Source organism: Falco punctatus (assembly GCF_963210335.1).
Source record: "Falco punctatus genome assembly, chromosome: 5".
NCBI lineage: Eukaryota > Metazoa > Chordata > Aves > Falconiformes > Falconidae > Falco > Falco punctatus.
In genome coordinates, this window is record NC_137584.1 from 78,969,849 (window position 1) to 78,996,847 (window position 26,999).

Below are 26,999 nucleotides of genomic sequence, written 5' to 3' on the forward strand. Positions count from 1 at the left end.
CTCTTCTTCACCAGGGATAAGGTTTGCTCTAACTGCTTACAGATTTACTTTGTTTAGTATTTTCTCCATTATTCTGTTACAACAAAATTCACTCCATTCTTTTTCCATCATTTACATTCTGCTTTGGCAACTGTCTTGAGGGTTAGCTAATATACACGTGGCTTCATCCAAATGCATGGCACAGCAAATTCTTCTTTCCTTATTTAGGCTGTTTTACTAGAGATGGAAGTGAAAGTTATTGGATAGTTACTAGCTCTTTTAATGATTGCTGTTTATTCGTAAGGATCAATGCAACATGTTTTCCTCTGTCCTCTCATTCTTGTTTGATTCTTCTGTTTTTCAGAGATAGCTGCATGTAAGCCAGCTCCTTGACTAATTACGAGAAAAATATAGCAGGCAGATCTGGCCTCCCAAGTTTTATTTCTAAGATTTTCCTGTTTCCCATATCCCTGAATCTCATCTCACTGAGGTCGTATTCTGCCCCATTCCCAATGTGTTCAGCTAATGTCTGTGTCAGGAAATAGCACAGACATTCAGCAAATCCAGCAGTACTGACTTCAAGTTCTCATTCTGTGGGGCTTCCTAATGCTGTTAGACAGTTTGAGGTCTAAAATGGGATGAAAGGAGACAAGGCGAGGTAAATGTGTCACTTCCACTCACAGCCCTGCTTATGGATGTTTCCCAACTTGGTGAAAGTTAGCTAACCCACAGGAACAGCAGTCAGGTATATTGGCATGTGAAAAAGTTAGTGCCTAGAGCCACTCCTTGCAGAAATCAGAACTCTTTTTTCCACCTCACATAATGGGGGTTACCCCAGTAATAAGAACAGGATTCTGGATCAGTTTAATATCTGAATCAATTTTCTGTGATTAAAGGGGGGGGGATCAGGGTCATGAAGAAAGAGCTCTTCATTTCTATTTGTCATTCCGCTAAACATAAATGTGAATTTCCATCAGCAGAAATTAAATAGCTGTTTCAACAGAGCTCCTGAAGTTTAAAGAGACACCACACACCCAAAAAAAGCCAAACATCTGAGCAGGAAAATGACGCAAACTGAAGAAATTTAAGTGTCCTCTACAAGTGGCCCTACCCTTTTAAGCAGGCAGGCTTCTCCAAAGAGTGATGAAGAGAACATCTTGTTCCATCTACCCTCTGACTCAGACTGGCATAAATGTAATAACTGGCATGGCCAGTTCTGGACAGTGAAGTGGGGAGAAAATAAAGGCCAAATACTGCCTTGGTTCAGAAGATACGAAACTTTAAAGTAACCGAACACCACACTATTGAACATCTCTAGCTCCCCACTATGACCCACCAGTCAACATATCTACTGTACATGTAGGCAAGTGAAGCACAAGCACAGAGATGGTGGTAGACAAGTACCAGCCTAACAGTCACAACTGTATCTGAAAAACTTCTATCTGAAAACCTCATCAATTACTTGGGTTCTGAAAAGGAAACTGAGCACATCTGAAGATATGGTGAAGATCTTCAAAATGTCCAGTGCTTCAGGGAGCTTCAGGCTTGGGCTGTGGATCCTAAGAGAGGATCTCAAAGAGACCCAACAGTGGAGTCCAGCAGGGACTGTTTGATGAGATGAGAAAAGCAAGACAAAGAAGACTAGGTAAATATCTTGGTATCAGCATCTGTGAATTTTTGCTATCAGCATTGTGACACTGAATTATTTGCCTCTGTTGTCTTGACTGACATCTATTGAAATGAGAAACAGCACATCTCAGGCAATTTGTTAAAATCACTTCAAGACTGAGTGGTGCTAATGATCACGGACTGAGGGTGCTGTGCAGCACTGTGAATGGCATGATGAATGGCAGATGACAAACATCCACCCTTCTGATGAACTACTATCTGTGCACTTCCATGGACTCTCGATACACCTCATCACATCCTACTCTTTACCTTGCTTACCTTCATCACTTTCCTGGGAAGTATCCTCATATTTGTTCTTTTTAAATACAGAGCTGAAGCAGAGAGGGAAGAAATTACTTGTCTAAGGTCACCTAGGTCTATCCCGGTCTCCAGCACTGGTGCAGGAAGAGACCTCCATCACTTGCACTTTTGGAGCTGCAGACAAATCTTATGGCTGGTTGGTCCGTAAGGACATGCTCAGAGCTCTGCTGCTCCCTCCCCTTGTTCACGGTGCTGTGCCTCTGGTGCCTCTATGTCACCAGACATTGCAAAGCCTGTCACGAGGAGGCAGAACAGTTAAGGGCATAAGTACTAGTGTCAGACTTTGTGAAGGTGCTTCAGGTTTGGTGCATGTGCTCTAGGAGCTACCAAATTTAAAGACATTCAAGATTTTTGCAGAAGTACTCAAAGAGACAGCTTGTCTCCACATGTCTATCAATAATGCTCAAGTGTCAACACTTTCAGGCTGGGATCTTAAGATGCCCTTACACGCTATAGGGTTGCTAATGGCCATTACCCCTGTTTCATAAATGGGGAAGGTCAGACACACAACAATAAAACAATTCTTCTGCAGTAACCCACATAGCAGAGCTGGAATAACAAAAAAAAAAAAATATCTTGGCTCAAGTATCCTGTATTACCAACAAAGTGATTGAAGCACTCCTCTCAGAGTTTTCTCTTCCATTCCCTCTCCGTCAGCCCACTCTCCTCCAGCTGCTAGTCATTTCTCCCTTTGCTATTGTCATTTCCCTTCCTATAGTCTTCCCCACTGTCCCTCTCCAGCAATGATCCCTTCCTCCTGGTTCTGCAGCTTTGCCTCAGGTCTTTCCCTAAATTTCATTGCGTCGGGCCATCTCTCTAGGGCCAGAGCTGCTTCTCAGGAGGCAAACATGCAGCTGTTGGTGGCCGGAAAGTAGCCAGCAGACTCCCAGTTCCCCCTATCTATGCTGCAGGAGGATGCTGAGTGTCAGTAGAGAAGAGCAGTAAGGGGCCTTGGCTGCCTGTTCAAGTCCCTGGAGACAGCCCCTAGTGACTGGAAAAGGGATCTCAAGGAGAAAGGTTGCTCCCCTGGCCTCATCCAAAAGATATTTCATCTGGCATGAAAGAGATGTTGACAGAAGGGTCTGCGTGTCATCATAGATGAGAGATTCTTTGCTGGTAGGGGTGTGCCTCCACCGGTCATCTCTACTCCAGCAAAAGGTGCTCCTGCTCACCCACAGCTAGAGGTGAAACACACAATATTTCAGTCTGCTCGTAAAAAGGGCTGCCAGGTAGAGCAGAGAGAGGGCACAGGCAGGACAGCTGGCTCGCTTGTGTGATGTGGAAGGAGCGAGGATGAGAAGCAGATTTGTTTACAACATTGCTGCTCTGATTTGAGCATACAGGGGTTTGAAAGCATACAGATTCTATGTTAATTTATTTTTAAACTCAGAAGGAAGGGTTGGACTAACTACTTGTAAGCATATCACTGACTTACTCCTTGGGTCTATTAATCTATGGCATCGTCCTCCGGTACATCTGCCCCAAGATATACTTCATTAGCTAAACCTAACAGCACACAATTTGTTCTCAGGACACACAACGGTCAAATAACGGGAAGAGTGTGGTATGCGATCACAGGGAAATGGGTTTGAGCAGAGCACAGGTATTCTCTAAGCCTGCCTTCCTGAGCAGTGTGTCTCCAACTGATGAAATGCAATGCTATCAAATATCATGACAGAAAGCACACATAAATAAAATATGAGGGTGCCTCTTAAAAATAAATGTTGCTCCATGATCTTTTTCCCAGGAGAATGAAATTTCCAGTGTGCTAGCTCTCTCTGTGTGTGGTATCACATACTGCATGGTCTGTTCCCTATAAGCTCTCAACATATGCTATGAATCTGCCTCTGAAGTACATGTATTCTAAATCAGATACTTATGCCTTCTTCTGATCTTTTGCAGTCACACATACATACATTGGATTTTGCCACAGGCTATCTATCATTTCTCCCTTTCCAGCATCTGAAACGCATGACCCACAATTTGGTTTTATGTATGTTTTACTGCAGTTTCCATATAATCACACAGGAAACTTTAGTTCTCACCTTAGGAGGCCAGGCACAAACACATAATGCTGGACACAGGCTCCAGTTCTAATCCTTGTCTTTCAGAAGTGTCATGACTGTATCTCTGTTCACTGACAGGCTGCGTTTCTCACAAACGATGGAAAAAAATCTGATTCAAATTCCATTTCAAGCAAAGCCTTACCCTTCATGATCAGTGGTTTACCTGCATCATTTTGCACCTCCCACCCCAAAGCAACACCTAAAGTCGTTAGGCAGTTGCTGCCCTCTGCCTCTGACCTCTGCTCCTTTCAGTTCTGGGTTAAGCACAGTGGTGGTGCCTGAGGTGGGCATTTTCCATCACTGTAGCTCAGACAGCTCTGCAGAGGCACGCACCACCCTGTAATGGCCCCTGGAACGCTGCAAGGTTGTGTTGCACCAGGCCAGGGTTGGGGATGAATAAACAGATTCTCTGCATATAATATTTTAGGTGAAAAAGCCAACCACTAACACAGGCCAGAATAGAGTGATGAAGTAGGTATAGATTTCCTGCGGGCATCAAGGGGAAGCAGCCTCATCACGTCTCAAGGGTGACAATTTGCCCCTCTCATCGTCTTCTACTTAATCAGCAGGAAATCACCATGCCTGGCCCCCTCCCCATCACAGCCTGCAAGCGGCAGACACAGCTGGTTGGCAACACCCACCTTCCAGCTGCCTCCGTTTAATGCCACAAAAAGGAAAAGAGCCTGTGGGTCACCCCAGCCCCGGGCTTACTGCAACCACCTACCAGCTGTACAAACCCCCCTGCCTCAAGGACTGACATAATTTGGCACAGCATTCACCAGAAGAGCGCTGTCTGGGCACACACATGTTTAATGCCTCACCAAGTGATCCTGACTCAAGTAGGGCTCACCCACCACCATCTGACATCAGGATGAGTGCCTCATCCTCTCTGATGGCACATTTCTGTTTGCATTCAGGCAACATAACTCTTCCAGGAGGGCATATCCCAGGCGCAGGGAGATTTCTAGTGGGGATATGCCCTTGCTGATTGGATGCAAGAAGACAGAGAATTATTTAGCTCTTTAGAAAGGGACTAGCTGGGAAGTAGTGACAGGGAAATGGTCTTGCAAAATACCTGTCCTGTGCATGGAGCGGGTGGCTCAGAGGCATCAGAGAAGCCCTGTAAACAATCAGTTAAGCTTTAGCCACAAGCCGTTTCATCTGCTTTGAATATAGGCTCTGTCACCTTCCAGCTGGGGCTGGAAAACGTCAGGTCTGCTCTGCTTGCTTTGTGAATTTGTATATTCTGAACTATTGCCAGGAGTAACTCTGGTGCTGGGGGGATCATAGCTGGGCCCTTGCAGCGCATCAGTAAGGCCTTATCCATGGAGGAGGGAAGCTGGGGAAATTCCCTCCCACTCTAAACTATTTCTTGGCTCTTTACATTAGTTATCAGCCCTTGGGAATTTATTTTCCTCTCTCCGCAGTTTTCTGTGGCCCACATTATCATTTGCTAACTATTAGCACGTGCTATTTATCATGAGGTCCATAACCCTTGTCTACTCCAGGGAGTTTGCGACTAAGTCACAGCAATAAATTTTCTGATATTCTATGGGCTTTATAGCAGTAAGAGGCACACAGCTGAAATTATTATCTCAGAGCCTTCAACCCCTAATCTCTCAGTGCAACGTTAGTCACCAAAGGCAGGGAGATTGCACATGAACACAGGTTGTTTATAATCACAGCAGATTCAGACTCAGGCTCCAAGTCTGCTTACTAATAATGATGATTACTTTGGCTCCACTGGATTTATAACATGTTTGAAAAGCTCAGGGAAACCACATTATCTGCAACTCCCTTTCAACAGCATGTTTGGTTCATAAGAGCTGCTAGGCAGGCAAAGGAAACAGGGTGTGTTTGTGAACTGAGAATCAGTCATAACATCACAGCGACCAAAACGAACACCATAGTCTACTGCTGTTCCTCTATGTTTATTGCAGAACAGAATAATCTGAGACCTGACTCAAAGCCTATTGACTCCACTGAAAGATTTTGCAGCAGGTCCCAGGACCCCCTTGGACAAGACATCATTTCTCACTGACCTGATCTGCCCTGTGTGTTTGGGGAGCCTGGACTTTTTCCCTGCAATAGCCGTTGTTTAAGAAGGAATTGAAACCTTGACTAGAAAGGTTACTCCAACACTTCCACATTTCTGAACCCCAAAGACCCTTTTCAGACTTATTCTTGGTTAACAACTAGAAATGTTCCAGCTTCTCCTGGGTAAGTTAATGGTTGGACTCTATGACCTTAAAGGTCTTTTCCAACCTAAATGATTCTATGATCCCAAACACCTTCAAAGCAAATTAGAGTTCAGACTGAACTGGGAATATTGAATAAAGAGTATTAGAGGGTGTTTTATTAAAGAAATAAATTAAATGCTACTTGAATGTACCTGTCCAAAAGAAACACTGGTCTGAAGAGTCTGTATTTTTCAAAATTATCAAATTAGCCCAGCTTGGTTTCCACTGCTAATCTAAATAATGGTGGATATTGTCCAACAACAACAACTTTTTCCTTCCAAACAGGCTGAGAAATCATGGGCAAGGTCCTTAGTATCAGAGAGGAGACATGCTCCTACCCTGAATGTACCAGCTAGAAGTACAGGGAGCAGCTGCTACTCTCTGAGAAGGGGAGCCCAGGAAAAGGAGAAGAGGAGACTTGGGGAGCAGCTGAACAGACATGTCCTGCATGTGGAGGGAACCACTGGCATTAGTAGGTTTTGCTCTGCCAACCTTACAGCAACAAAAACTAGAGAAAACACTGGATAAAAATATTTGAGAACAGCCTAAGAGCAAAAAATGGGGTGGCTTCCTCTGCAACAGTCTGTTGTTCTCCTGCTATCATGGCAGCCAAGACAGAAAACGTTCCCAAGTTCAAGGTTTGCTGGTCATTCCCTGGCCAATGCAAGACTCACTCTCCATCACACAAGGGCCAGACTGTCTCAGCACCTACCCAGTAAGAGGCTGTTTTGCAGCCCCATAGCCCTTTCTGGCAGGAAAGCTGTCCTGATCTGGAGCAGGGATGTTCCTAAGTATGCCAGGCTCCTGAATCCAGTAGTCTGTTATTCCAGAGAGACTGAAGAATAAACAAAAAGGGACTGGAAGATTAATTATCAATAAACTTCCTTGATCTGGAGGTCAAACCCAGGGCATATCTGCATTAATAAGCTAAAGGGCTCAAACACTGGTTTGCAGTTGATGTTGCAACTAACAAAATTTCAAGAGATATTTTGGCCCGTGCCCATGCAAACAGCACCCTGGCATGGTCCAGGGGACAGCATGGCCAGGGGACTTTTCACTGCAGATGGTTTGGGTATAGGCAGGTTTTCTATTCAAATGCAAGCCATGCCTTGCTACTTGCCCTTAGGGCCAGAGAACATTTTTATTGTACAAGTGTAGCCCACAGGGACTCTCCTAAACACAGTTAAATGTCCAAACTGGCACAGAGTTGCGGCCACTGCTGTGCATGAGGGGTGCCTGGCAGGTTGCAGCTGCCTCCTCAATGTATTCAGACTCATCCCCTGCCCTCTCTGCTGCCTGGGAAACACAAGGGGAGCAGAAGATGCTGGGGGCTGCAAGCTGGGGGGATTCCCCCTGGCACAGGCATTTCCTACCCATGGGCACTGAATAAACACCAGTAGCTCCCGGGACATCTCCGTGGGGCAGGGACAGTGGAGTGGCTAAGCCATGGCACACTGCAACACATTCGTTGGCAGATGGTGCCGACGGGCTCAGAGCCAGCTGGAAAGGGCTCTAACTAGGCTGTCTTGGCTTTTGCCAAGATCAGGGCTGGGTAGTCCCTGGAGAGCCTCCTGGGTCACGAGGTCTGGCTGGAAACTGTATGCACTAAATACTCGGCTTCACCAGAGAGAAGAGAGTTTCCCTGCGTTACTGGAGGTGTTCACTCCATTGGAGGGGCCCTGGTCCTTTCTCCAGGTGACACAGGTTGTCCAAGCAAGCAGCTCCTTTCAGGCTTGGCCAGAGCATGTCCTCCAAATCAGCAGGACGTCCCATGCTTGAATCAGACTGCCAGGGTAACACACCTCCAGGCATATGAGGTTATGCCATGGTTAGCTGTATCCTGGCAGCACAGCGTGCACACAGGACAGCCAGGCAGCCAGAAAGCAGGAGGGTTATGGAGATGCCCATGGCTCTGTTGGTGTCACCCCAGCTGCTTTCATATGGACAAAAATCCCACAGAGCTGGCGTGCAAAAACAGACCTGCTAGAGCACTCTGCATTATTTTACAGTGCATAAATATCACCAGGAGTTTTGACTGTGGGACAGGCTGTTACTCTTGGGTTGGTTCAAAGCATTTCTGGTTGGAAATTATCATGTTTTCAATGTTATAGACTCTAGCCCTAACCCCAAACCCTTGCTCCTGAACTGGGTAAGTTTCCACAGCAACAAAAAGAATGGGAAAATTTTTCTTTTATCACTAATTGGGAAAGGCAGTGCCCTTTGGAAGGACATGGATTCCATTGATGTCTCAAAATAGAGAAGACCCTCTGTGTTCTTCTGTGCCATAAGAAGGTTAATACTGCCATGCCCATTTTTGGGATCTGTTGTTTTCAAAGATGGGTAAAAACAAGAAATAAATAGCAACACTAGCTGCCTCTCTCTTGCATTCTTTCTGTCCTCCACAGGCACAGCTGCCAGAGTAATGAAACTATATTAGGACCACTGCATCCTTTAGAAAAAAGATAAACCCTTCCCAGGGTTTCAGTTTTGCACAGTGACAAGAAATGGAGGAGTCAGCATTGGATTCAGACACCTGCATTTAAGTATGTACAACATAGATGTCCACATGGGTATTAGCACTTATTGTCAGCATTACTGTCAGCACTGATCTGGTCTTTATAGCCTGAGAATAATTCAGCTGGTCAAATACCCAAGATCCAGTGCTTCTGAAAGGCCCTAGGCTGAAACATCAAATACAGAGTGTGCAAATACTAGGCAGGACCTATAAATAAAACAAATTGTCTAAAATATCACTATATGCATACATATGGACTGCTGAGCTCTAGATATCTAGACAGTACAAAACCAAGTTCCCTTGGCTACAGCAAGAGCTTTGATACCTCTAGACAGCTACATTCAGCATCAGAATCAAACCCTGAATCCCATACAGCAAAACTGGTTTCAAACCCACTGAAGGCTAAGAACCCTTCAGAAGACACATGATTTGCTGAAAGCAGATATTATCGAACCACATACCTAATTTTTGTCTTTTCTGGTAAGAAGACATGAAACTGACAAAAAATAGTAAGTTTAAAAAAAAATATTTGAAGCAAATTTAGTAAACAATCAACAAAGTGCTAGAACTTCACTTAAGTATCATAAGGTTTGAACACTCAGGAAAGTAGTAACAATATCAGTAATGAAAATATGCAAATTTGTGGAAAGCATACTCAAAGGTAAGAATCATCTGACCATACTTTAGATGTCAACAATGCAGATATTCATATTTAGTCTAGTCACCATGGGTTCCTTTGAAAACAAAAGAGAGAAATAAGCACTTGTAAGGCATCGGAGATATCTACTTGACAATGAGATGAACTGCAATCTAGAAATGCCTATTTCTTTTCATATACTGACTACAAAGGGAGGCCAGCATATCTAGTCCATATGTAGCTGGTTATATTGTAGACAGTTACATCTGGACAGCATTAGAGTGCGTTTAATAACATACCTATTTGCAACTGCATTCCTATTCAGATCAATATGTCTGTGCTCTCAGAACTCCATCCCTCTACTTACACTCAAGATTGCATCCACTGCTCATCCAAACCTTTAGCCTTGAACTTCAAAAGCATCTGTAGGCTGGACCCCTAGACCAAGATCTATGACTCGCTCAGTAAATTCCCTCAGGAAAACACAACTCACCAAGCCAGGACAAGACACCTGAGACGCAGCTAGGGACATGGCGTTCCCTCCAAGAAGTCTGCAGAGGAGCACTTACGGAGAAACAGAGAGGAATCATTACAAATCCCTTAACTTAGGAAAATATTTTTGCCCTAACCAAAACGTCAGTGCTAATGATTAAATACATTTCCTTGAATAAAATCTACCCAAGACTTCAGGAGACACATTTACAAAGAGCCATCATGCCAAAACGTAAAGCAGTTGTTCATATGATCCTGAATTCAAGAGTCTAGTGTACGTAAAGAGCTGGTGAACATTTTTGCAGTCTGGGACAGTTAAATCATTTTTTGCATGAGTCTATCTTGAAAGTAAAAAAGCCTGGCTCAGCCATGAGTATGTCAGCATCCCAGGGTACGGGGTGCAGTTTCTTGGCCAGCTGCAAAAGGAAGGTAAGTCAGTCAGTCATCCAGATCTATAAAGCAGCAACTTGCACTGTTATTATAAGCCTACCTCCTCATCTGGAAATTAAATGCAAACATATGCATATGCCTAAGTGTTGCTCAAGAGAAAATCACTACCTTGACAATGCTGAACGAGAACAGGAAGGAAAGAAAAACAAAAAATACAAACCAATATCTGTGCCTTCCCCATTTAATTTTTCTTACTGTCAAAGGCACCCTCATATTTAATTAAGCACAATTTAGGAGACAAAGAATGATGAGGTGAGGAAGGAAAGAAAATCCATTTGTTTGTTAATACTGTAATAGACTAAGAATTATCTGACAGGACAATTTACATTACACACGGTCGAGCTCCAATTTACTAGGTAGCTTGATCCTCTCAAAAGAGTCACAACACAGCACTGACATCCTATACTTCATTTTTCACCGATACTCAAGGCATCTGTAGAAGGTGTTGATAATCTCTAATAGCATAGAGGAGAAATTTTGCCTTTCTTACTTGTGAGAATCAGGTACAGCTTTCACAGAGCAGAAATCAGACCCTTTGATCAATATACAGCACATTAAAAATGTGTGGTAGTATGTAATCCTGGGATAAATCCTGGATAGTTTGATTTTTTTCACTAAAAAAACATAGGGAGAAGATAATTTAATATTAGTTATTTTTCATAGTAATAAGGATTATAACAATACTTCAAAAGAAACAAAAAAATGAAATGTGAGGTAGTCACTGAATTCATGACTCAGTGAATTATCATGGCAACAATGGATATGTCAGGCAGCAGCTTAACACCTGATCTTCCCAAAGCTTTGTGTCAATAAAGTTCAACAGCAACTGTAGACACTGAAAGCAGCGACTCATCACATCTGTGTAATCATGTCTGCACTAGATGCATAAACTGAAACCCCAAGGGAGGTGGTGAGGCTGCTGTTCTCTCATGCCAGATGCTGAGCAAACAGCCCTAGGACAGGCAGCTTAACCACACAAGGCAGGAGGAAGCCAAGTGACTACCCAGTACCAAAAAGCTGTGACAAATCAGGTTAAGAAGAAAGCCTCTTGGCCTTAGGCCAGTGCCATGCCTATACAAACATAAAGATATAACACTTGTTGATAAGGAGGAGAGCAAGGAAATGTGGTAAGGTTTTGCCCTTTTATGAGCTGATCTATTTTCTTTCTAATTTTTCCATGTATCCTTGTGAAAAAAGGCATTTCTTATCTATTCCAAGAGTTGGGTTTTTTTCTTCTAAAGGAAATACTACAAGCGTTTCATCAAAGCTTGAAGCAAATAAATATGACCTAGGGACTACATGGTGCAAGTCCCATCTACAGGCTGATCCTTGATACATAATCCCCAGGTCACTGTGAGCTTTGAGCATCCAGGCTAAGGCAACTTTTGGCCAGCTAGAGAACAGGTCTGTTGGACTCCAGATGGAGCTGCATACCAGGTATCTTCCTCTCCCTGAGGCTTGGCTTGGACCAAAATGGATTGATACCCATTCAAAAAAGAGACCTCCAGGTCTCTGCCCTCCCTACTTCACTCCTTCCCCTGAAGGCACTGATACCAAGCGACCATCTGCTTGGATTAACCAGCCTCTAGAGTCTTTGCAGGCAGCTGTGAGATAGCTTTCAAAGATAAGAGATAGACCAGGATAGCCTCATGGTTTAGGAATTTAGTTAAGTATCTTCTAAAGGGATTTACTAGGATTTGCTTCATTGTTTATATTATGCACTATCAGTCATCCTTAAGGCCCCAGGCCTTTGTGTTAGTAAGGCTGGGAACACAACCAGCCAGCAAGGGACACTGATACTGTCCTCCATGATCCTGTCTTCCCCATGCAGAAATGCTTCCCTACCCTGACATTCAGAAACTGCTACTTCCTTGGGCGTTCACCTGAATGAAGGAAAATCAGTGAAGTACTGAGCAGCAGGGTACTTGAGACTCAACTCCAGAGAGAGTCGGCTTTTCTTCCCGGACAGTGGTGCTGGTACTGCACGATGCTAAAACAACAGCAATTGCTAATATATGGCAAAGAAATGTTAAGTCTCTGCCGGCCCTCAGGGGAAAAATAATCATAAGCCTGCTCAGTGTTTGTTAAAAGATATAGGTAATTGTGGAAAAGAGCAATAAAAAGACAATTGAGCAACTGGACAGGTTGATTTATGAGGAAAGATTAAAGGAGCTGAACATGAATGGCTTAGCTAAACAATGACTAAAACAGGACATGAAAAGTAGCCACTGTCAACAGTATTTGGAGTGTCTGTCTGAAGGGGCATTAACCATTTGGGTGTGTACACTTTGAAGAACTGGAGGTCATGAAACGGAGGTAGAAAAAGTAGATGCCAGATCAATGTGTAGGAAAGCTTCCTGAAGAACAAGACTCCTGGCATGTAATTCCATGGCAATCTCCTCCCCACTGTAAGGTGGGGTGCCCCACAAAAGGTCATCCACACTGAGCAGGTATTACCTAAGGAACTTTTAGGAGGTCTCCACTCTTAAATGTCTCACTGGCATCCCCATGTCTAAGCACCAGTGTGCAGGGATGACCACATACCAAGGCTGTAAAAGCCCATTCTAAGACCTCCATACAACCAGAAGATAAAATATCCAGGACCTCAGAGGTCAAACAGGAATGCAAAAAAATGTCCAAAGTGCAGGAAAAGAGCCATTCTCTGGAATTCTTTTATACCACTGAAGGATGACATGAGGCTGGGCATCTTCCCGGGTAGTGGGAAGACACAGAAATGTCAGCCTCTGTGCCCTACCATCACTTTGCCTCTCCCAGCCAGGAACTGAAACTGGAACAAGAGAAACATTCATTAGTGACACATGGCTAAAGAGACTCAGGTTGACTATCATCCAGCCATTATAAATCACATAAAGTCATATAAGGCACAGCATCCTCCCTCCTGCCTAGTCCATGCAGGGCAGGGGGTGTGACAGCTGTCTGCTGAGGAGCTCCCTCCCTACTTGGTTTGGCCATGGAGAGCCACAGCTCAGGTCCAAAACAGGATTAAAATATAAATTATCTTGCCACATCCTGCTGCTTTCTTTTCATCTCATGTAAGAAAGGCTTAGGCAGGAAATACTGCATGGTAAAAAGTCCACCTGGAGAAAAAAGCATGGATCTAGCCATCTAACAAACAAAGTCACTGCAGAATATACATCAATAAGCTACTAGGTAGGGAGGAGGCCTGCACAGTTAAGGCATTATGTTGATAGATCTTAGGTTCAGCTCCTATGATGCAAACCCTTGTATAAATGCTGTCTCCGCACATGAAATGAGACTAACACTTTCTCCCAAAGTCTGCCTGGCCCTGCCTGTGTAACCACTAAATTTGTTATAGCAGGGACTGCTTCTTAACAAGACAGCGCCATTACACAACAGGACAGTCTTTGCTGAGGCCTGTAGGAATGGCAATATTGTGTAGTCATAAGTGCACTTCCCAGCAACTAAACATACATGTGATGCCCATGTACCTTTCATCAATGGTCTATAGAAACCCCCGAGCAGCTGGTCCTGTTACTCTATTGCAGCAGCAGCTCACAAACTCCAATTGTACCAAAGGACCCCACCAAGGAGGTCGCATATATTTGCATCTTTGGTGGTTTTCACAAAATGGCTATTTATTTCCACTCCCCACCCTGCCCTTCCAGTTCATTTTTCATGGCCAGGAACGAGGATTTTCCAAATCCCAGAGAATTTCCTGTTTGTTTCACATTAAAGTGGAGAAAGAGAAGTGAGGGCAGCTAGAAAACAGCGGGGCAGTGGTACGTGCACAGCAGAGAAATGTGCACGTGCTGGCAGAAAGACACCAGCTGTGAATCCTTCTATAAACGGTGCAAGGAAATGGCATTGTCTTGAAACATTTCAAAAAGGGAAGGCAAACATATATGTGATCCATGCGAATATATCTTAATTGGTCATGGTGTCAAACACTCCCTTTAAATTTAATCTAATGAGTGTTTCACTGAGCTGTCAGCAATCTCCAGTAGCCTCCAGGCACTAATGAGTTAGCATCAAGGTGTCAATGCTTTTGGCATTAACCTCAATTAGGAGGAGTTAGGGTGATCACTGAATGAAGGGTCAGCCATTCATCGCCGAGACATTCCTCTGGCTATAGCCTGCAGTCTCCTGCATGAAAGGGGCTGGCAGACTGGCTGCCTACCGCCTTCTCAGTAAAGAAGACTCATACATGGCAACATTACTGTTAATTACTACACTTGAAACCTCTGCAGGTCTTGACAGGCATGGAGAATCAACAGTAACCCTATTTAATTAGGTTATTCAATGAGGTTCCCTGGTAAAAAAAGCAGCCTGTGACAACAAAATGGTAAATATCTACCACTTATTCATGGTCAGAATTTTTGAAAGAACACCATTAAGGGAGTCAGTATGTCAAAGAACAGAAAGCCTGTACAGCAGGGTTATGCTTACAGGAAAAAATCACCACGTAGATAACCCACGTAACTTTAATTATGCTCAACTTATCTCTCTCCAGACTTCCTTAAAGAATATAAAGAATATATAAATAGCTATATTACATTCAGATGTCATCTTGCACAATCATTCTCAGGTAGATCTGCTTTTCTGGGGTGAAATCATGGATGGATCACAATTGCTTCCAAGGACGTACCCAACCTATTCAAGCACGGACCTCTCAGGACAGCCAGGCAGACCCCCTGGCCTGAAATCAGTTCTTTAGATGGCAGATTGCTGTTCAGCCCCAAGGACATGTGCATATTTATGCCAGAGGAAATCATTCAATAACCAATCTGTTTAGAAACCTCAAAGGTTTGTCAGCCACCATGAAATCTGGGTTACGTTACAGTTTAGCATTACAGTTATTAGAATAGAAACTCTGGGTCCATTCTAAAACATTTCTTAAATTTATAAATTTCTAGAATATATGGATAATAGCAGAATGAAAAAGTCCCACCTGTCTCCTTCGCACCCTTGCCGTCACCCACTCCACCAGGACAGTCAGACCACCCTTCCCTGCAGCAAGACATGGCTGTAACTCCAGCATCCCCAGCCAGAAGCACACGGACCCCAGGCAAAATGACCTGCAGCAGCCCCTTACACTCCTAGTCTCGCAGCAGCCCCTGATGCTCTCCCCTGTGACTTCTAGATCATGATCCTTATCAACTAAAACAAACCCCCCAAAAATAGAGATAAACAAAGGCCTCAGGTGCACACACCTTGTGAACAGCAGGACTCTGGGGTTGCAGAGTTCTTTAGTTAACTCTTCATGGGACTCTCTTTTTTTCCATAGTAGAAGCTCTGTATGTTTCCCAGTAACGGCAGAGATGGAGGACCACGGCCGCAGGCTTGCAAAGCTTGCCTAATTGTAAGGTGGCACTTGTCTTACAGCTCATTCTGCTTAGGGTCATCGTAAAGCTGTCCTTTGAACTCCCTCTCTGCTTCCTCCAGCCCCATCTTCCTTCCTCCCCATCCCCAAGGCAATGATTTTTATCTCCAGGTCTCCATTTCTTCTCTGCAAGAATCAAAGAGCTTTCAAGCCCTTCCCTTGAGGTAACAGCATTACCTGCTCCTCCTTCACCTGAGATGCAGAGCTCTGCTTCCTCAGAATATTTATTTACCCTAATCTATGTCAGACACAGGCTTATTCTGCCCTGGTAATGAAGAGCTGCTGTGTCTGGACCAGCCAGACCGGACGTGTTCGGACTCTTCTGGACGTGTGGTTCAGATCAAGCTGCAGCCAGTTTTACAGTAAGCAAAGACAAACAGGAGCAGCACAATGACAGGTTCCAATTACCTAATTTACCAAGCTTCACCTTAAAACTAATCAGGCTGTTTGTGCCATGTCACTCATATTTCACATTCTTGTGCAATCAGTAACATTAAACCTAAACAGCTCTTTGCTTTATAGCATATTCCTCCTTGATGGAGGATGGCAGAACTACTACAGTCTCTGTTATTAGCAGGTACCTCCACGACCATTAGTAAAATGTGTGCCCCGCTCACTTTAGCACTGGCCAGCAAAAGAGATGGCATCTTGCATTTGCCCTCAGGTAATCCACCATCTCCAACAGACCCTCCAGCATGAATGCAAATTATATGAGCCTTGCTGACTGAGGGGATTCCTTCTTTGCTTCTAAGAGCCTGGAAACTGTATCCACAAAAATGGTTAAGACAATGTCAACAACAAAGATGACAAAGTGCCAGCCTCAGAAGCTGGAAAATGTCAGCCTTGAGCTTTGTGCTCACCCATCGTGGTGCAGTCTTCAGTTATCCTGCCACATGCTTTTTTGACAGGTTCTGTGAAGTATGAACATTTCTGAAAGTGAGGTCTAAGTTTCTGAAAGGAGAAACAAGCTCCTTGCTTTTCCTTCCCCTGAATGGAAATGTATAAAAGGCTGCACAGAGGTCCAACAAGTCCATTCATTCGCAGGAACTGGCAACAGATGTTACATCACCAACAAAAATCTACTCTGCCCACTCTCCCATACCATCAGCCACTGTTCCTGACAGTCTACAACAAATCTGACCTTGAGAACAAAAGACCAAAAGAAGAAAACCCCGAAAGCCAAAGAAGATAGCAAAGCTATCAACCGCATCCTAACATCTAGAAACACCAAGGGAATTCATAAAGGTGAAATGCAGAAAGTAGATCTCAATCCCATGCAAATCCAATTAACAAGAAAATCCTTCTCCAAACCCAAGTCTGAAGACCGATACAACCTTGAGCTGAGGTACAAGACACCAAGCTGCTATTTGAGAACTTTTTCAGCACTAACACTCCTGTCTGGCTACAGGTAGTTTCTCAAGGTTCAGAAAAAGAAATCCCCCTTGAGAACTTTAAGTACCACCACATTCATCTCTTACCTAGATAAATCTATGATAATTGGAGATCCAAACAGTGAGAGTGGAAACCAATAAATGTAAGGAGAAAACACTGGTATTACCATTATCATTATGTGGCAGTGATAATTATGACCAAAAAGGAGCATTTGCATAAGAACACAGTGGTTGAAAGCCATCTAACCAGATGTATACATCTACGTTGTAAAGGTTCTAAATGTAGATAACAATGACATCAAAGCACCAGACACTCTTTTTATAGTCAGTACAGGATAACAGTCACTCCAAATATACAATTCATCTCTCGCAGGCACCTAGTTTAGATGCAATGATTTGTGCCTCAAAAGCAGCTGTTTCTCTCCATTACCTGTAAAAGGAATTCTTCTCAGATGGGAATGTCTACACTATAAATTTCTATGGCTTATGTGTCTACACTTGGTCAGATGAATCCCACTTCATGAATTTTTCATTATTTGTAGTCATTACCCGAGGACTGGATAGCTTTTAAAAAATACACTATAGCTTGAAAAGAAGCATAGGCTTGATACAAAAATTACCAGACAAACTTGTATTATCTTAGGAAAACAAGACAGAGGATTTGAACAGATGTCCCAAACCATCTCTGAACCCACTGTCTTGACATTGAAAGCAGTCACATAATGGGATTATATTATATTATTATTACGTTCTTTATTTATTTGGTAGGTCAAACTATGTGGCCATGAATTTAAAATCTATGTCTGTGAGTTCTGCTTTACAGTATGACACAAGAAACCTGGTTAAACAGACATCATTAAACATTATACTGCCAGCGTAACATCTCTAGAGCTAGGTTGCCTAAAATGTTTACTTGTTTGTAAGCATCAATTTTATTTCAAGTTTTGAAGAAAGGAAGTCTGCGTTATATATTGTGTCTATCTTACTCTAGCAAGACCCTGTCTGCATTGCCCTGTTTCAAAAGAGTGTAAAAGAATTTGTTTTTTCTTGGACGTCTGGAATTACTCCTTTTCTATTTTTTGCGGATCTTGAACATTGCTTTTTATAGCAAAATAAAGCAGTTTTTCAGTGATAAAAATACATTTTCTACATTGATGAATTCATAAATTTTAAGAGCAAAAGGGACCATTACATTCATCCAGCCTGAGGCATTGACAGATTTACTGCACAGGAGCTAATGGACTACAGCACAGTCCCTTTGAGATGACAGAAGAGAATTTGTGCAGTTCTTTATCCTCCCTCCTCATTACCACGATGAGGGCAACTACCTCAGAACTCTCTTATCTAACACAGACCATGCCTCTAGTCCAGCTTGAAAGAATATTCATTGAAACACAACATTTTGGCAAAATCCAAACTGCTTTCCCAAGTACTCAGAGAAAGCGAAGGTCAGCACACCTCCATCACCCCAGAGCACCTCCATCACCTCTCACTGATCCCTCTTGGTCTCCCAGCAGCACCAGACACTGCAAAACAACAGTAGCTGCCGTCCCTGCGCTCATGCTTTGTCCTTTACCTGTCCAGTTCTCTCATTGGGATGTGAAGCACTTGGCCTCTGGGACTTGGCTTATTGCCTCATAAAGCAGCATGGCAGGATTATTAATGTGGCAGAACTGCAGGATTTTCCAAACAATTTATGAGTTACCATGGTAGTTCATTAGCTTTCAGCCCAATGACCCCTTTCTATCAAGCATGAATCAAGCAGGACGCACACACACATCTAAACACACGATGGATATTCACATCAAAAATACATCCAAGGCCACATTTCCTCCATTTTGTCCAACATATGTCTAACAAAGGCACTAAAACACTACCAGTTAGCAGTTATCAGGATCAATAGCCAACCCACTGAAACATGCCTAGAAACAAAGAAATAAAAAAAGAAAAGAAAAAAGATGGGAGTTGTGTATTTTTTTTCTCATCAGGACATTTCTTATTGATGCCTGTATTTAAAGAATAGCAGGTACTTAGCAAAGGGTTTAGCATTACAGCTCCCATTGACTGGACAGGGAAGCAGGCCTGGCAGATGGGACAGCAGGCACTCTGGATTGCTCCCTTGGCTTTCAGTGCTAAGAATAAGGTTTCTCTTTACACACAGACAAGCCCCTCATCCCCACTCAAGGAAGCATTTAAGAAAATATTTAACTTTCATGGTATTTATGCATGGATCTTAAAATAAAGTACATATTTAAATACTTCCTTCAACCCAAGTGGCATCATGCATGTGAAAAAATTCATCAGGTTTTAATATATTGTTGAGTTAGGATTTCAGCAGCGGCCGGAAGAAAAAAAAAAAATTCTAGCATACTAGAGAGGCAAGAAATCTAGAGAATTAAAAGGAGTCTTCAAAGGTAATAAGTGGACAATTAAGGAAAAGGAAAAGGTCAGGAGCACAGTAACTTTTATCAATAAGTACAAAACCACTAGCAAGCTACCCACAGATATTATAAATACAATGTTTTATAACAAAGAAAGACAGAGACACAGGGAGATGCGGGAGGGGGGGCAGTGGAAGAGAAAGAAAGACAGACTTTTATTCAGTCTGTACTGCACTATTCTTCTCAGTTGCATTAATACTCTTATTTGTTGTTACCCTGTAAGAGTTTCAGGGCATTTTGAAGAAAAAGCAGAGCTAAAACTTTTAAATCTCACTCTAGTAAAAACTGCCACATTCAGAAAGCAACCTCACCAGGCATTATGCGCTTTCCCAGAATTAACCTGCCTTTTGCTTTTAAAAAAGTAATTACTGCGTTAATGGGACCCACATACTGGAAAATCCCACCTTCCACACCATCCTATTAGACAAATCTGGCTTTGGGCCAAAATTCAGTATTTCAGCTCCTGCCAAGGTTCAGGTATGGAGTGTTTTTACATTTCAGGATTTTTCATCTGTTTCCTTGGCTGGGATAACAGGACCCTAATGCACACGAGAGATCATTATCGCATCGGGCAGCTAGTCACTTGCTTGTTTCAATCATCTTGTACATACATGCAATCTTGTAGCATTTCCCTCTCAGCTCAGTGATGCCAAGAGGTGTTAACACAAGGGTATAATACAATATGGAGAACCACTGACGTGAGACACTCTTACTGGCTAGAGTAATAACAACAAATTATTCAAAAAAAATATAGCTGGGCAAAAAGTTCGGTGATACCTTTACTCACAACCAGATTCCTCAACAAAATTGTGTATGTCTGGCAGGAATTCTCATGGCCAATATAAAATGGAGGCTGAAGGAATGAACCTCCAAGAAATTTGGACATGACTTAAAGAAAGCAAAGATGTTAGCTCTACACATTTACCTCTTGGAGACCTGGCATAGGGCTCAGCTCCTGCTGTCAAGCCAGAAAAGAACAGCCTGTGTGTGCCAACCTGAGAGACACTTGCAGATGTTCTCCTGCCAGGGCCGGGAGATAAGCCACCTCACTAGCTCTTCGCTGGTCATTGGTCACTACCCAACACCAGCATCAATGCCTGTCACAAGGTCCATCTCAGCAAAAGGGCAGTGATTTCTGCTAACAACACGAGTTTTCAATTAATAATACCTTCTGACAGCTCATAAATTACTCTTTCAACAGATTTTTTTTTCATTAATAGCTATCAGAAGAAGACATATTTTTCTCTTTCCAGCTCTTCTCACGCTTCAGCACCAAAAGCAGGGTTCAGCTGCCCTGTCCCCATAATTACTGAAGTTTCTCACATGGGAAACGTCTGCATGAAGGCCCTCCTACCCATGCTGCCATGTCCATCAGTATGCTTGCTCTCACCACCTCTTCTGAAACAGCACAGCGGGTGGGTAACACTGGCCAAGGACACATCACAGTTTTTTTACACACGTAAGATTGGTGACATGGTCCAAACTGCCAAACCATGGCAGGACATTTCTGCCACAGCTTGGCAGCTGGGGAGTGACAAACTGTACTGCTTGATCTCAGTGAGTGAAGTCGTCACCTGTTTGAAGCAGCAACAAGAAAGGCTGAGGTGATGCTCAGAGAAACCCATTTTGTACACCCATTGTGTTTCCTAAGCTATGCCAGGGTCACCCTGCGTCTTTCACTGCTTGCCAGCGAACAGCAGCAAAGCTGCATCCTGCAGTCCAGGGATCAAGCGTTTCCAACTGCAAGAGGTGGGGAACAGGGGCATGTATCTAGATACAGGTCACAGGAAAGTGCAGTTCATGTTTGTCAGTCAAAGCCTGCCCCCTTTCACTCCCACAGGTTTTGTGAAAGTAGGAGAACACCACACCAGGAGCAATAATGCATGCAGCTTTATGGAAACCTGAAACAGAGATATCCAACAGGAGGCTTTCTACACTGCAATTGTTCTCTAAACCATAAGAATATAAAATTGCTTGATTGTACCATTCCTTATAAAAGAAGGACAGGATTTACTTCTGTCTGGCACAAGTACATGGGACTGGAATTTGATTTCTTGTTCATTTGGTTTTCACATTTTGAAGATATTTTCCATTTGAAGGGAGAAATGCATGTCTGATGATCACAAAATCCAGCTCAGAGACACATCTGAAACACAGTTTGAAAAGGAGCCATGGCCACCTTCAAAGAATGAGGCAGATTTCACCCACTAAAAAGTAAAACATGTCATATTGTGCTCTCAAGTGTGACTCATTTCCGGATGCAGTTAGGCTATGACTAGGAAAATTAAACTCAGATTAAGAGATCATTAATGCCTTTTGTAGTGGACTTTGAGACCAGGACCAGAATAAGGCTGCAGAGGTCTTTGAAGGAGATATCCTCTGGATATTTGACCTCCTGTTTTGCTGCGTTGCCTTCATTTCTGTCAAATCCCCATGAGGATAAATTTCTCTCCAGTCTCTTTACGAGAAAAGAGATAAAAACCCACCATCTTCCTGGCCAGAAAATACACTGGGCCTCCATGGATAGCCTTGCTACTTCTTGCTACATCATTTCAAACAAAAAACAAGAAGCCAAGAGGAAAAAAAAGTCAACCTTCCTGCCATTCCTGCCAAACAAAACAACAGCCACACAGGAGCTCATAGCCTGATGCTCCTGCATCAATCTCTCTGCTCTTCAAGGTGCTGTACATCCACATGCTATAGCAGCTATACAAAATGCTGTAGTGACTCCATCTCAGACACTATCTCTCAGACTCAGTGTGCTGCAGTTACACACAGAGATTGACCCACAGACCTGTTCTTGTCTGAGGACACAGCCAGCACCTCCTCTACTACAGGCTCCACCATCAGCTCAGCAGATTCAAAATCACACCAGAATTTCCTCTTCCAGGTGGATGTGGAAAGGAAAACAGAGATAGACTAAGCTGATCCTACCAATAGCTATATAAGCAAAACCCTGAAGCAAATATTTTCAAATATATCAGCTACAAATGACCAAAATTGTCATCACAAGGAGAAGACAGACCTGATGCTGCTTTCACACCACAGAGTTCAAAGGAACAATTTTTTTCTCTGTTGCAAAATAAGATGATCAGTCAGGTAGGAATACAGTGTCTGCTCAACACTGACTTAAGACCCAGCTGAGAGCTCCCACTGTTTGTTAGGAAAATGTTGCAACGTTCACCTGAAGATTTTAGGAGTGATTTTCTACTAACCCCGTGGATTAGTATAGATTGGTGATTGTCTTATTCTACTGCTCAAAATGAAATACAGAACAAAGTAATAAGGATCCTACTGATAACCACAGCTTTGTTTCAGTCAAATGAAACAGCAGGGTGCTAACACTCAGGATGGAAGCACCCCACTGAGCAGATTGATTTCACCACCAGATTTTCCTGCCTTTCAGAGGCAGTGTTGAATGGGTTAACAAAATACCTTTTCCATGTTTTCTGCTTTTTCTACCAAGCCAATGAGTAGAAAAAGAGACAGAATTAAACCACTCAGGTGATCCACAGAGCTTTCCCTCGTTGACCCTATAAGAATCCCTATGAGCCAACTGGAAGTTCAACAACTTTTTATATGTGATTACAAGTCTTGTCATTCTTCACACACCACTGTTAATCAAACACATACCCCAACAAGAGTTAAAGAGAACTTTGTGGCTCACCACAGGTGTAGATGACATTAAGATGCTTTTGGATGCCTGGATAACAAGGGTCTCCAAATTCATAGGTGCTGGCATATATGCTGCAACTTCTTTTCCCATGACAGCGCTTGATCATGAGTTGGAGAGCAGTAGCCGACTGACACTCTAAAAGGGAAAAAAGACACCTATTTGTGAATATTTGTGCATACGCATCAGGAAACGCCTAAAAAAAATTACCTAATGCAGACTGTGAGAACACATACATATGAGCTTTCCATGAGTGTTTAAAAAACTTTGTGTTTACTTGGGAAGGTGTAGCTGACTCTCAAACACCTCTAATAAACTGTAAATTGATGAAAGGAAATTAGCAAAAAGAACAGTGAAGAATCAGAAACCCCATTACAACCATAGAAAGAAGGCTGCAAATAAAATATGGTTTGCTTTCAAAGGGAAAAGGCTATCCATAATAAAAATAATTCCTTCTCAACTGGCATTTATTCTGTAAAGGTCTGAAAGGACACTGACAGGTATCAGTATCTTCATTTTAACAGATGCAGAAGCGGAGTTGTAGAAAAGTAAAAATAACAACAGTAAATCATTGCAGAGCATAGAAAAAGACTCAGTCTCACTCCATTGTATTTGTCCAGAACTACTACAAGCTTCCCCATGAACTAAGAGACTGTCATACGAACAGAAAATACATTAATACTACAATTATAATATTAATATGGAATTAATGTAGATTTATTTAGCTGCCTGATAATGCAACTGATCACAGTAACATGCAAAGTAATTAGTAAATTCCCATCTCGCAGGTGTGAGGGAGGCAGACATTATGGTCTTGTTCAGGGAAGGGTAAAACCCTGGTTTGATTGGGTGTGATTGATTTTTCCAGGTTTTGCTTGTGTGGCAGGCCGGGCCGGGGCAGAAACAGCGACGGGCCGGTGGGGCGGGAGCGGGGCAGGGGGCGATCGCTCCGCAGCTGCTGTCACGGGCAAAACAGGCTCCGCGGGGGGAATCAGTTTAATTTATTGCCGGTCAGAGCAGAGCCGGGCAGCGACAAATAAACCCGAAGCTCGAGGCGCCGTCCCGGGCCCTCCCCCCGCGGCCCCTCCGCGCTCCCCGGCCGCGGCGCAGGGCGGGCCCGGGGCGGGGTCAGTCCCTCACACGGTCCCCGCCGCTCCTGCCCCTCCGGGGGCGGCTGCTCACACCCTGCCCTGCCCCGGCCCGGGGCCCTGCCGGGCCGCAGTTTTCACACACTTTTTCCCCCCCTCGTTAAATACGTTACCCCAGAGGCGCAACCACCACCACTGCTGGGCTGGGCCTTGGCCAGTGGTGGGTCTGTCTTGTAGCCGGCTGGCGTTGGCTCTATCAGACATGGTGGAAGCTTTTAGCAGCTTCTCACAGAAGCCACCCCTGTAGCCACCCTGCTACCAAAACCTTGCCATGCAAACCCAATGCATCTTATTTTATTTTGAGGGAAAGAGAGAGTTTGAGGAGGCTTTTTTAGGCTTTGTCCATGAGGGTTGTCTCCAGTCACCGTCCCTGGCCCCCTTCTGCAGACAGAGGTCATCAGTGTCCCTGTTTGCTCTTAGAAGCTGTTGTGTTTCTAAGTCGACTAATGAGGGTTACCATCAGATCGAGTAATTCTCACTTTACCATCTAGCATCTCAGCAGAAATATTCTGTTAAGCATGTTTATTCCATGGAATTAGAAATGTTTCTTAGACTAGGAATTTAGACTACAGAAAGCTCCAAAACGAAATATTTTCCCAAGTATTATTTTTTATCTGACAGTTTGCGCCTGTTTTCTCAGCTAAGGTGAAATGATCTGTACAGACAAGCTCCCAAGCTTTTAGGTGCTAGACTGACAGTATCCTTTCAGTGTCCAGCCAGGGCCAAGGTACAAGGGGAAGCTGACAAGACATTTCTTCAATATCAAGCTGTTGCTAAAAGCCACAGGAAAGCTACAGAGAAAGAAATACAAACCCCTTTTGGTTACTCATCAGGAGGCAGGGAAAGGGAAAATGAACCTCAAAAGGTATCGAATGCTAGAACCAGCACAATAACCAAAGTCATGAGAGGCAAGGGAAAGCCACAGAAAACTAAGCCTAGAGGGCAACATGTCTTTTTTTCCTCAAATCAAAGGCAGCATTTTATTTCACATGCTGCAAATGACAAAAGAACAGGGCCCCGTGTGAGCATTTTCATACTAAACCACCCAAACTTAGGAGATTTTTGATCCGATGAGTGTCAGAGGTTCCAGTGGAAACATCTGGCATGCAGCAGTCCTGCTTTATATTTATATTTGTCAAATGTCCAGTTAGAGAAACTCATCAAATCTAAGCACTACACAGGATTTCATGGAGAGTGCCTATTATTTTTGTTTGTTATTGTTCTCACGAAAAACAGACAGCATCCCATGGCTGTCTGCACAGGGCCCACAGGAGCACAGTGCCTGGGTGGGAGGGTGGGGAATTACCCGTCACTGGTGCTATGAGGGGCACAAGTCTTTTGCATTCGTCATTGTCACCAGAGATGGTCAGCCTTTGGGACATTTCTCATGTAGGAATGAGACGTAACAAACCATAGACCCTGACCTCCCCCTTAACAAACTGGATTGACTCTTCAGGTGCTTGAACTGTAGGTTCCGCAAACTGAAAATGCTTCTAGGAGTTAGTTATCTGTCGTATGCACTCACACTAACATCATCAGCCGTTCTAGCAATCGCAAGTCATGTCTTGGTATTGATGACCTCCTTCCTCCTACGCATTTCTGAGGAGGCTATAGTCTCCACCTGTATTGACTTTAGCAGCAGCATCTGCACTTGGAAGCCAAACGGGGCTCAAAAACAAGGGGGATAATGGTAGGTCTGGATAAGTGCTACCCTCTTCCTTAGAATGATTTTGCGAACTAGCATTACCCCAGACAGGTAATACAGTATGAGATATAACAAGGCTAGTCCCAATCATCAATTTGCAGAAGGCCCCCCCAGATATTCTGGATGGAAAGCAGAGGAGCAGAGTACATGGTGGGGGGTTTAGCTGTAATGGACGTGAGGTCAGCCAGCCACAGGGCCAAGCAGCAGGCTCTTCCTCATCGTATTCAATACAGAGTAGCTGGGGTGTACACGGTAGGTGAGCACAATCCTGATGCTACCTTTACCAGGTACTAGCTGCACTTTTTTTTTCCCCAGGAGAAGACAGCCTTGACCATGATACCCACTGAAAACAACATGCCACACTGCTTGCAGGCAGCTGTGGGACCCTCCTCTAGCCCCTTCACCAGCCCCAATACCAATGCAGATGTAGTTTGAGTTATAAGAGCCTCTTCTGCATATCCCTAGATACCCAGCCTCTTCCATGCAGCTCCATCTGCCAGAACAGGTCCTAAACTGCAGCCCCTACTTGTATTTCAGAAGTGCTCAGGTCCAACCTGTGCTGTTTGGCTACATGTTCACTGGAGAATGAAAAGTCATCCTGGCCCATTCCCTGGCCCTGAGGCCAACTGTGGTGGAAAACCCCACAACCACACTATTCATCACTCTTACCCTCCAAAACAGAGTGGTGATACCCAGTCCCTATCCTATAACCAACCTCAAACCATCTCCTGGACTGCCTAGGAGAGTGTTAGCTGGCCAAGGCAATGAACCATGCCATGGACCACGCTACATTTTGACAGTACAGATCTATTTCCAGTATGTGTGCCCAGACCCTGGTACTGTTAGTCCACTAGCATACATATAGCCCTAGATATCCAGCTTCTTCAGGCACAGACCAGGCCTCCATATTC

General features: G+C 43.7%; 1 protein-coding gene across 5 annotated transcripts in view; it reads right to left on the bottom strand.

Annotated features, from left to right (window-relative positions):
* EVA1A (eva-1 homolog A, regulator of programmed cell death) overlaps nt 1–26,999 on the bottom strand; it is a 224,174-nt gene that overhangs the window by 82,641 nt on the left and 114,534 nt on the right. For all 5 annotated transcript variants that reach the window (XM_080389245.1, XM_080389249.1, XM_080389248.1 and 2 more), the window contains one exon: nt 23,230–23,373. In XM_080389245.1, the coding sequence (XP_080245371.1) occupies nt 23,230–23,373 (144 nt within the window). The remainder of the gene's footprint in view (nt 1–23,229; nt 23,374–26,999) is intronic.